At 54.3% G+C, this 10,830-nt stretch overlaps 1 protein-coding gene across 1 annotated transcript; it reads left to right on the plus strand.

Annotated features, from left to right (window-relative positions):
• Positions 1 to 2,968: 2,968 nt before the first annotated feature.
• NKX2-6 (NK2 homeobox 6) lies at positions 2,969 to 8,005 on the plus strand. Its single transcript, XM_027077490.2, has 2 exons — positions 2,969 to 4,088; positions 7,008 to 8,005. The coding sequence occupies exons 1-2, from the start codon at positions 3,809 to 3,811 to the stop codon at positions 7,631 to 7,633; spliced, it is 906 nt and encodes a 301-aa protein (XP_026933291.1). The 5' UTR covers positions 2,969 to 3,808; the 3' UTR covers positions 7,634 to 8,005.
• The last annotated feature ends 2,825 nt before the right edge of the window (positions 8,006 to 10,830 follow it).

Genomic DNA, 10,830 nt, shown 5'->3' on the forward strand with positions numbered 1-10,830 from the left:
TGAGTTTTAAAGAGGGAATCCCTTCGTTTTAGTCTGAAAAAAATTGGAGGGGGGGGGGTGCAGCACAGGCGGGAAGACCTTTGTTAACCGTGAATGGGAAGAAGTTCAATATACTTCATGAGCAGATTCTGTATGATGGTATCACACGGCTTGGGAATAATTTAGAAGTCTGTCTCCTGTGCAAGAGTGGGGTAAGATAAAAGGCTGAGGCCTTTCATTTCCTTAGTATGTTAAGCGCTTGGACAGAGCTGGCCCAGGGTAAGCGTTTCAAACGCATTGGTGGACCTAGTTTGGTTTGAGGTTTTATTTATTGTGTGACCTAAGTGGACTAAGGCCACTCACACCCCTGGCATGACCAGCTCCATCTCATTTTAAGAATAGAGATGGTGGGGTACCTGTGTGGCTCAGTCCCTTGAGCAGCAGACTGGATTTCCGCCAGGGTCATGATCCCAGAGTTGTGAGATCGAGCCTCCCGGAGGGCTTGTGCTGAGTATGGAGCCTATTTAAGATTCTCTCTCTGCTCCTATCCCTCGCTCTCCCTCCCGCTCTCTCTCTAAAATAAAACAAGAGAGAGAGAGATGACGTTTCCACTCCTGAGCAAGGGAGCACATCACCTGGCACCACACTGTCTAGGCTGTGCCCAGCTCTGCCTAACAGCCTCAGAACTCCCCAGCTTTTCTGCTCTCCACGCCTGCCGGCCTTACTCCTGGCCCCTCCCCATGACCCACCCACCCTGGCCTGGTCGCTCGTGTCCCAGTTATTAGGGTTGCAATTGATGTGGCGAGAGTAAGACCAAAGTTATCGGTTCCACCTTGCCTCGGGGCGGGGCGGTTTCCAGGGCTCCCTAGCTCTAGAGGAGGAGGAAGGGGTGTCACCCAGGCCCGGCCTGTTTGCCGCAAAGTCCAGGTCCTGGGGGTCCTGGAGGTGACTTGGGGAGAAAGCGAGACCCCAGCAAGCGGAGACCACGGAAAGCTGAGGCCAGTACCGCGAAGTACGCTCCCTCCGGCTGCACGGCGCCCTCCAGGAGGCAGGACAGCCTGTCTCCCGCAGGGTTGGGGCGAGAGCGATCGGCACACCTGTCTCCAGGGTTGCTCCCGGTGTGCGGGAGCCTGAGCCAAAGGCGTCCCTTCCGTCAAGCTGACTGGTGTTTACACCAATCGCGAGGGGTCAGAAAACCTTTTCCCGTCCCAACTCTCCAACAAACCAAGGAAGAAAAAGCAAAGCCAAACCCGAGAGCACGATTTGTACTCAGGGCTTTGGATGCCAAGACCATCCCAAGGTGCCCTTTTTCTAGGTCTTCCTCGAGCGCAATAGGCCACGGGGAGAATTTCAGCGTGGAATAAAGCGCTGACCGCGGGTTTGCGCTTGACGTCTTCACCCCGGGTCGCCTCGAGCCGCAGCTTGGAAAGTGGGGACTGAGCGGAGCTACTGGAGGGGGGGAAGGGGGCGGAGGGCTGCTCAAAGGGCTCTTAATGAAAATGTCCTAAATGCGTCCACTTTCGGAGGTCAGGGTGCTTGTAGTAAATACCCGCCTATCAGACGTTTGCCTACACCGCTGCGGAGAGGAGAATACGATAACTTTTTTTTTAGGAAGTCGTGGGATTTGATTCATTAATATTTGTCCTACGTATTTATCCTGAGGAAATAACCCAAAATGTTGACAAGGTTGAAAGCACAAAGATATCCTCTGAAGTTTTGTTTACAGTGACAAAAACAGATATAATCTAAAACTATAAACACAGTCTATTATGGACCATCCATAACATGGACCACGCTGGTTGTAATTTGTAATTTTTGAATATTGTAATTTTTGAATACATTTGTGAAAACTCTAGTGAAGTGCTGGACATGCTTATGAGGTAAATTTAAAATACACAAACTTGCATATACCCTATGCCAAGACAGTGTAAAGAAGGAAGTGAGCTAAATGTCATTTCCGGATGAATCTTGTTTTCTTTTCAACTTTCTCTTGTTTCTACCCCACCCCCACCCCCAAAGGGTGCATGGTGACTTTTATCACTGAAAAAAAACTTAAATAAATGTCATTGCAAGATGTTGATGTCTCTGGGAGTTTCAGCCAGCCCTGCCTCAGGAGTCGCTTAACCTCTCTGATGGTGACTCATCGCTGAAAAAGACAGCAAGGAAGGAAGGAAGGAAGGAAGGAAGGAAGGAAGGAAGGGAAACTGGAAACACCTGGAGTGTAGCTTTGATGTAAAGATTAAATGATGTGATGTATAAGAAAGCATTACTTGGTTGAACCACCAAATGTGCCAAAATTTTGTGCCCACTAGACTGGGAACGCGAGTTCAACTTATCTAAATTTCAGGCAGTAATAAAGCCCAGACGGTTCTTGTAACATTGAATTCTCTTAGAAGGCTTACCTAAGAAACAGTTGATCTGAAATCCCAAAAAAGAACTCTAGATCTCATTTTGATTAAAAGGTACTTTAAAACTCCTTAGAGTCTGCTGAGACTGCTCAGGCTAAATCATGTATTCTTAATTGAACCAATGTAGCATGAGTGATAGCGGTGGACATTCACTGATGGCTTCATACACATTATCTCAATTCTCACAATCATCCTACGATGAGCCTATTGTTATCTCCGCTTTAAAAGTAAGCCTTAGTTTAGAGAGGTAAATACTTTAATCAAAGCCCACAGCTGTGTTCAAGAGCAAGGGCTAGACATAGACGTGTTGACTCCACCTTCCCGTTCCCAGCCACTGCACACCCTGTCTCCTTCCACTTGTTGCCAGCTGCGTCCAAGAGGAGTTTTTCTGAAAATCTAATGCTCCCCAGGGCTTCCCACCCCCTGGGGGCGGGGTTGGAGGTGGGGGTGAGGAGGGAAAGGACAACACCGAGTTCAGACACACTGAAAGTTGGAACGCTGAAAACAATCAACTTTAGGGAGATTAAAGGGGAGGAAGAGAAGGAACTAGGGAGCCCCTGTCTGGGGCCTTAAGAGCTGGGGCTAGTACGTTTCCTTCTCCCCACTCACTCGCGGAGCCCGCCAAGAGGCCAGGGGGCTCCCCCAATATAGCTCCCTTGCCAAGTCTTGGCGACCGTAGCTGAGATGCTCCGCCTACGAAGAGGTCATCTGGGTTCCCCAGACCCAGACTCTGCTCAAAGCGAGAAGTTTCCGGCTGAGGCTAGGCGTAGACGGGTCAAGACTCGCTCCTCCGGCGCCCAGCCTCTGCTCCCAGAACCGAGCTCCCCGCCGCGGGGGGACCCCACCCTGCGCCCACTTAATACTCCAGCATGCTCCTCCAATCCCGCGGGTGCCCAGCCGTCTCCGCCTCGGTTTTCCTCGGCCACGTGAGTGGAGACTTGAGCAAAGGCCGGGCCGGAAGGACGGGCTCGGGTTGCAGAGCAAGGGTTCCACCCCCCATCCTCTCACGTCCCCTAGGAGAGCCCCGTGGACGGGGCTGACCTCTGCGGCTCCCTCTATTACCGTATTCACCCAGATACGAGCCGCGCGCAGCACCCTCTCCCATTTTCCTGGCTTTTGAGAACCGTCGACACAAACCAAACCTTTCCGGAAGGTGGCTGGGGGGTGGAGAGGAATTCGAAGGGCGCGGGAAGAAAGCTCCCGGGGAGGAAGGTACAGATTAGCACGTGGTTCCTGCCGGAACCAATGAGGGTCAGCGATCTCGGCCTCGGTCACCCGGCCGGCAGGGATGGCCCAGAGGAAGGCGCAGTACAGGACACTGGGCGTCTGCCCGCTGTGCTTGCAGCGACAAGAGGGGAAGCTCAGGGCGACACCCAGAGGGTGACCGGGGACACCCCAGCCCCGCCTCCTCCGCCTTCGGGATGCCGCTGAACCCTGTCACCTCCACCCCCTTCTCGGTCAATGATATACTGAGGCTGGAGCCAGAGCAGATAGATCCCGAATTCTTGCAACTCCAGGAGGCACCGGGGAGCCCTGAAAGCTTTCAGTGCCAGCGACCGGTCCCAGAACCGCGAAAGTCAGAGGTTCACAGCACCTGCAGCGCCTGCGGCGGAAACAGCGACAGAACCGACGAGTCGGGGTGTCCTGGTGGTCCCCCCGAGACGCTCGCAGAGATGGACTCAGAACGCGTGGAGGAGCCACGTAAGTACGCGCGCTCAGGTCTCGGCTTCTACAGGGGGATCCTGGCTGTGGGGTTGGTCATGACCAGTTGGCGCGTGGGGCTAACGCGCATCTCCTGGTCTTTCCCGCTCCGAGGGCTTCTATTTCCCCTTGTTTGAGAATTCCAAAAGGCAGATCTCTCAGCCCCCTCTACCATCCCCTTCAGACACCCGGTGTGCTTCCTGCGCCCCCTGAATCGTAGGGGGTTCATTATTTCCATAGCCTGCCCTCTGCTTCGCACAAGCGCATCACCCCCAGTCACAGCCACACTTCCCAGAAACTCCAGCTTCCCTTTCTCACAGCGAAACCCTCTAGGTGTCTTAGCTCTGCTCCAACACCACGGGTCTCCCCTGCCATTTCCGCATCTCTCTACCCTAAAGCGTCTGCCCCAAGTGCAGCCATCAAAAGCAGCCAAGCGCTTTGGGAGTGGAAAGTCGGCCGGCTCTGGGGCAAGCCGCAGCTTGGGGCTTGCTGAGTGGCCTGGCCAGCCCAGTCATCCTCCGCCCAGGTTCCTCCTCTGGACAAAGAGAGGTGGTGACCAGATCAGGTCGTGTCTGCGTCCCTAGGCCTGAACGGCCCTGTGGGCGCTGGCGGGCGCTCCTCCGCGTCTGGGAGCGGGGTAAGGGCAGCTCCAGGTTTCGAAGCTCTGGGAGACGACTCCGGGGGTCTCCGTGCCTGGTCTCCGAAAGTGCCACGTCATGCGCAGGGAAGCCAGGCCCTGGCACCTGCGCCTAGCCGCAGGAAGGGAAGGAGCGGGCATTGAATTGTGTTGCCTTGGCCCCTGAGACCTGGGAAGCTTCCGCAGAAAAGTGTCCACATTCCAAGGGATGAAGAAGCCACTCTTCTCTCTGCGCCTCCGTCTGCAGCCTCCGTGCGCATCTGGGGTCCGCCCGGCCAGGCCTGGCGTGTCGGGCCTCTTCCGCCAGGCCGTGCCACGGCCCATCCATTCAAGACTCAAACGAATAAGTAAAGGGACTAGTTCAGAGTTGTTTGTTGACTAGTGGCCTGGTTACTCACCCACTCCAGGAACCTGAAGAACATTAACCTTTGCTGTGTGTTCTCAGAGAGGCCTGTGGGTTTCTGCAGACTCTATAAACACTAATTCCCTCCGAGCTGCTCAGCCAACTCCTCACTCACTCTGGCTTTGTTGAGAAAGGATCGCGGTACTTGGACCACAGCTGTTACCTAGCAGCCAAAGGCACACGCACCGCTTTCTCTTCAGCCGGGGAACCCCTAAGCAGCATCTCTTATGAAGCTGCCGTGGACTAACTCAGAGGAGGGGCCTGCGCCCAGCTCCACGGACTAAGCCCGGGGCCGCTGCAATGATCGAACGTTCCTGGTGGAGTCTGCGTACCTCGCCTGTCCCCAGACCACCTTGCTTTCAGAGACCAGGGCAAGAGGGGCTGCAGACCAAGGGCGCTTGCTGCTGGCATGCACCAGGGTGTCACGCAGCCCCTTGGCCTGTGTGGTCAGTGACTGTGAAATGGGATCCTGCTTGTTCCAAAGAGTTGCTTAAGGTCAGTTGTTACTTTTCAATTTGCTAAGATTAAAATCCCCATCAATATTTTCCCTCTTTGCGAGATGTCCCCAGTTTCTCTGAGCACAAGCTGAAGGAAGGCCGAAGAAAGTTTTTATTTCCACAAACTTCAGCTGTCAAACAGCCCCATCACCTGCCTCCAGAAGACTGTGTCAACAGGGGTGAGGGTTTGGAGTCGGGTTCCAACCCTCACCTTCCGTAATCAGGCGAGTTCTGCTCTACCTCACCCAGAACTCGCAGCCCCTCAGCATTCCTGGTTTTCTCCTGGTGTGATTTTCCATGAAAACTCGGCGTTTCCTCTCTACCTACCCTTGAGTTAAAACAGAGCTTAGCCAAGACAGAAGAGAGGTGGGGAGAAGGGGAGGAGAGGCTGTATCTCTGCGTGCTTCAGGCACAGCCGCCTCAGTCCGGGTGATCCGCGAGGGCACCAATCCTGGGAAGAGGAAGGCAGGGCGAAACCAACGCCACCTGCTTGCCAAAGACACCCCAAAGGAGAAACAGGTCGCTTTTTAAAAAGCCAAATGTGGGTCTAAACTTTGTATATTCCTCCAAGAGAACCTGTTTCCAAGCCAAGAATCAGGAAACCGAAATATTTTGTTCAGTTTCATTCTATTTCGCTCATTTGGCTTAAAGAGCATCACATCCAAGAAAGATGGGACGGGTCCCTGGTGCCGGTGGAGCACTTGACGACCAAAAAGACAAGGGTGTGGGCAAGGGTGGGGTGAAGGTCGGAGACTCTCGGGGCACCCGCCCCTGACTTGGATCTGAATAACCTGCGATGCGCCCCGGACCACCACGGATAACCAGGCAGACAGGAACCCACTGGCAAGCGCGTCACCAAGTTTCCGCTCTGTCCCTAACTCTATCTCTATCATCTCTCTCTCTCTCTCTCTCTCTCCCTTTCTCTGCCCCCCCTTTCCACCCAGGGCGGTCCCAAGTCAATCTCCACCTAACAGGCCCCCACACTCACACTTGGTCCTCGAGGCAAAAGCTTCCCCAAACACCACCACGCTAGAATCGAACCACAGCGAATCGCCCCCTACCCCCACCACCCACCCACAGACCTTCTAAGAAGAAAATGAAGTGGTCTTAGATTCTTGATCAACTACCTTTTGGGACAAGGCTGTCCACCGGGGACCCTGGAGTGGCAGCATTTACGTACGTGCCTGCAGATACAACAGCGGCAGAGCGTGGGGGGAAAGGAGCCTTCAAACCGTCCTGGGACGGGGGTGAGGGGTCGGCAGAGGGGACGGAAGGGGACGGAGTGAAGGCTGCCAGGGGAGAGGGGCGTCTCTTGGAAACCATGTAATTGCTTCGGGGAGCCAGAGGCTGGGCGCTGACGCTGTTCCTTCCTGTGCTTTTAGAGCCGGGCCTCAGCGCAGCCTCGCCCCTCCGCGGCGGGACCAGGGGGCCAGAGCTCGGCGTCGGCGACCCCGGCAGCGGCGCGCGCGGGACCGGCCCCGAGCAGCCCAAGGCGCGCCAGCGGCGGAAGCCCCGCGTGCTCTTCTCGCAGGCGCAGGTGCTGGCGCTGGAGCGGCGCTTCAAGCAGCAGCGGTACGTGTCGGCGCCCGAGCGCGAGCACTTGGCCAGCGCGCTGCAGCTCACGCCCACGCAGGTCAAGATCTGGTTCCAGAACCGGCGCTACAAGTGCAAGAGACAGCGCCAGGACAAGTCCCTAGAACTGGCGGGCCACCCCCCGGCGCCGCGCCGGGTGGCGGTGCCCGTGCTGGTGCGGGACGGCAAGCCCTGCCTGGGCCCCGGCGCGCCGGCTTTCTCGGGCCCCTACGGCGCCGCCGCGGCGCCCTATTCCTGTTACGGCGGCTACGCGGGCGCCCCTTACGGCGCCGGCTACGGCGGCGGCTACGCGGGCGCGCCCCCGGGTCCTGCGACGCCCGCACCCCTGGCCAGCGCGGGTTTCGGCGGGGGTGGCCCCGGCGCCGGCCCGCAGAGCCACCTGCCCGCCGCGCTGCAGGGCGTCAGGGCCTGGTGAGGCGCGGTGGCTCCGAGACGCCCGCCGTGACCCGGTGCTCCGTGCCAGCCTCGCCGCCCACCGCTTTCGGCGGCCGGGATGGAGCGCGGCGCTGGCGGAGCGACCGGATGGCACTTCTCCCCTAGCAATCCCTGGGACTGCGAATTGCCCCCGATAAGCCATCCCGCTGAAGGCCCGGGGACGGTCTTCTCCCCAAAAACAGCGCGCAGGGCCTGCGCCGGCCGCCCACGAAGCAGCCCTGGGAGGGAGGAGAGCCCGGGGTAGCTGGCAGTTTCTCGTTCGGAGCAGTAGTGAAGCAGGTGACTTGTGGAGCCTCAAACCCAGGGTTTGCTGATAGGCTCCTGAATTTGTGCGCAGCAGCCTGGGGCCTGGGCGAGGTGGGGGTGGTGGTGAATGGGGGGTACGGGGCTCTAGAGGGCCTCGATCCTCCATTAAAGGCAAGGGGGGTGGGGAAGAATGAGGAGTCCAGTGAGATGTGGGAACCCGGGTGTAGAGCGCGGCGGGGTGGGGGGGGGGGGGGCAGGAGGTCCTGGTGAGGAACTATTGTGTGAGCCAACCCCTCAGGGGACTTTAAAATGCCCTCCCCCCACCCCCTCGCTGCTCAGTTCTCAGAGGACTGCATTAATCCAGTGGGGACGTGGTTGCTCTCGGGAAGGTATTCTGGCTCTCCCCTTCACGGTCACTGCATTTTTATCCCCTGTATTCAGCCCAGCACCTTGAGTGAATACACTAAATATATTTGTGTGTGTTTGCGTGTGTGGGGGCCATTAGAATCCACCCACCTCTCCTTAGCTCTAAGCAACTTCGAATTAAAATAAAAAACGTCACCCAGAAGTTCTGTCTGACTCCTCGGTGCAGACAAGATTTCCTAGGGAGACAAAATGGTTGGAGTCCTGGAGATAGGTTACCTGATTTCTTTGCTCTCTCGCTCTGTGGGGTTTCTTTCAAACCACAACCCTTTTCTAAACCAGGCAACAGGAAAGGAGGCATCCAGGAGGCCGTAAGTCCACCTAGGGATGGGTAGGAAGCCTGAACTTTAGGGGGAAATCATGACCCTTCTCCGTAAAGATGTTTGAAATTCTGCAAATTTAAGACTGAAAACAAACTCATTCTATTAATGGGAACAAGGGGTCAGATACGTTTATCTCTGGCAGGAAAATCGGGCCCCTGTTTTCTCCCCTTCGATAACATTTGTAGACAATGAAAACTCTGGTTCTTCACCCCTCCACCACTAACATGCCAAAAATTAAATTCTATTTAATAAATGCGAATATTTAACCAAAATGTACTGGCCCTGCATTTTCTCATTTTTGAATGTGTCCTGATTGTTTCCACCAACGTGAGAAACAGACTTCTTTGGTCCTATGTAAACTATACCTGACTACTCATCGCTAACATCTCTTGAAGCTTATGTGTTCAAGCTAAAAACAAGAGTATTATTCTTATTTTTTTCTTACTACCATTTCCTTACGTTTTCCCTCCTTTTGATTTTCATCCTTTTTTATTTCTCTATTTTCGCTGTTAATAAAAATACATTTAGACATACTTCACAGTGTCTTGCAACTATAGTTTGTGCTTGTGCTCCTGAGATTAAAGAGGGCAGTTTGTATACTTTAAATTTGGGATCAATAAATATTCCTGAATAGTCAATTCAGCTAAGATAAAAAAAAATAGAGATTAGAGTTAAACTGTCCATCGCGGGAAAATGGTCACACGGCGTTACCCGTCTTTCACTTTGGGGGACATTCCTTACAAAAGGGAAGGACACGTGGACACTGGCCTTAGATTCAAGACAGTTGAGCTTAAGTTCAATGCTTCCACTGAGGGACCATCTGTCCAGCCCTCAGTTGTTAAGTGAGTCATATTACGTCTTCCCAAGAGCAGATTCTAAAGTACTGCATGTTAATCTTTAAAAATCCTTTGTTGCGTTTCTTTGGGTAAGGTCCTCGCCCTGGAATCGTAGGTCACCATCGCAGGGATCTAGCAGAGTAGTCGGCACCGAGTAGAAAATCAGTAAATGTTAGTTTCTTCGCCCTTTGCCCCCTTCGCACATGGAAAAGTAAGCACCAAGGCTGGTCCCAGATGTTCTGAACAGGCCTTGCTTCCCATGCTGCCATGAACCACACGGAAAAAGCACAGCCTCGAGGATGAGCTATGGCTTGGTCAAGTCTGTGAGTGAAGGCAAAAGCGGCTTGGTTCAGTCATCAGCAACTCAGTCATCACCCAGACATTTCTGGAAGGACTGCTGCCCTGAAGAAATTTACTATCGCATTGGATACCAGAGACTAACAGGAGAAAGGTATCTAAAAATACAAGGTGGTCCATGCTGCGTGTCAAGGAGGATAGACAGTGCGCCCTCTCTGGAAAGAAAGAGAAGGGGTGGGGGAGGAGGTGGGTGCTTGCAGGAGGGGATTAAGCCTGGTGATTAGTGTGGGAATGACACTGTTTACTGGGAGAGGCTCCAGGAAAGGTCGAAGCCTCAGGAGTGGAGAAAAGTAAGCGGGCACACGCCAAAGCCATGCTCGTGTTCTACTGTAGTTTGAGATGCAGTTCAAGGCTAGCTTCTGGGAATTCGTGAACTGCATTCAGTTGGCTGAAGGGGCGTGGGAGGCTGGATGGCATGTTGCTGTCATATATGCCCAAGATCCTTTAGAGGTGCCGTTGATTTACGACATTTTCTGTTCTGCTCTCGAGATTTTTGCAGCCTCCGTTTTTGCTGCTGTAAACAAACAAACAAACAAACAAAAAACTAAACTAACAAAACCTTGTCCGTAGGCAATCCGTGTGGTTTTCTCTTGGGTGGAGATCCTGGAAGCTTGAGATTCTCCCGACACCAACGATGGCTTTCCAAAAGGAAAGCAGAGGGAAGGGCAACTGTCTTCTCCCGTCTCCTCACTTTCTGCCTGTCAAGATCACTTTAAAACGCATCCCTCTCTCAGCTCATCAAGCCCACCTCCAGCTGCCCATCTTCCGTCCTGGAATCTCTCCTTTGCACTGAGAGCTGCCCCTTTGTGTGTGCGTCTTACCGTCCCCAGCTTAGCCAGCCCGGCTTTCACCAGGGAGGCGCTCTGCAAGCAATCAGCTCTTATCTGCATCGTTCAGCCCCGTCACTTCAGGCACCTCTTAATGTTCACAAGCTTCCCAAATGGGAAGTAATTGACCTCTAAACAAAACAAAAAAGCTCTCAGAGAGATAGC

Source organism: Acinonyx jubatus, chromosome B1, assembly GCF_027475565.1.
Source record: "Acinonyx jubatus isolate Ajub_Pintada_27869175 chromosome B1, VMU_Ajub_asm_v1.0, whole genome shotgun sequence".
NCBI lineage: Eukaryota > Metazoa > Chordata > Mammalia > Carnivora > Felidae > Acinonyx > Acinonyx jubatus.

Excerpts from the sequence above, each read along its gene's own strand:
- NKX2-6 (XM_027077490.2), top strand. The coding sequence starts at position 3,809 with ATGCCGCTGAACCCTGTCACCTCCACCCCCTTCTCGGTCAATGATATA. Across the intron at positions 4,089-7,007 it reads AGAACGCGTGGAGGAGCCAC|AGCCGGGCCTCAGCGCAGCC; the intron begins GTAAGTACGCGC and ends CTGTGCTTTTAG.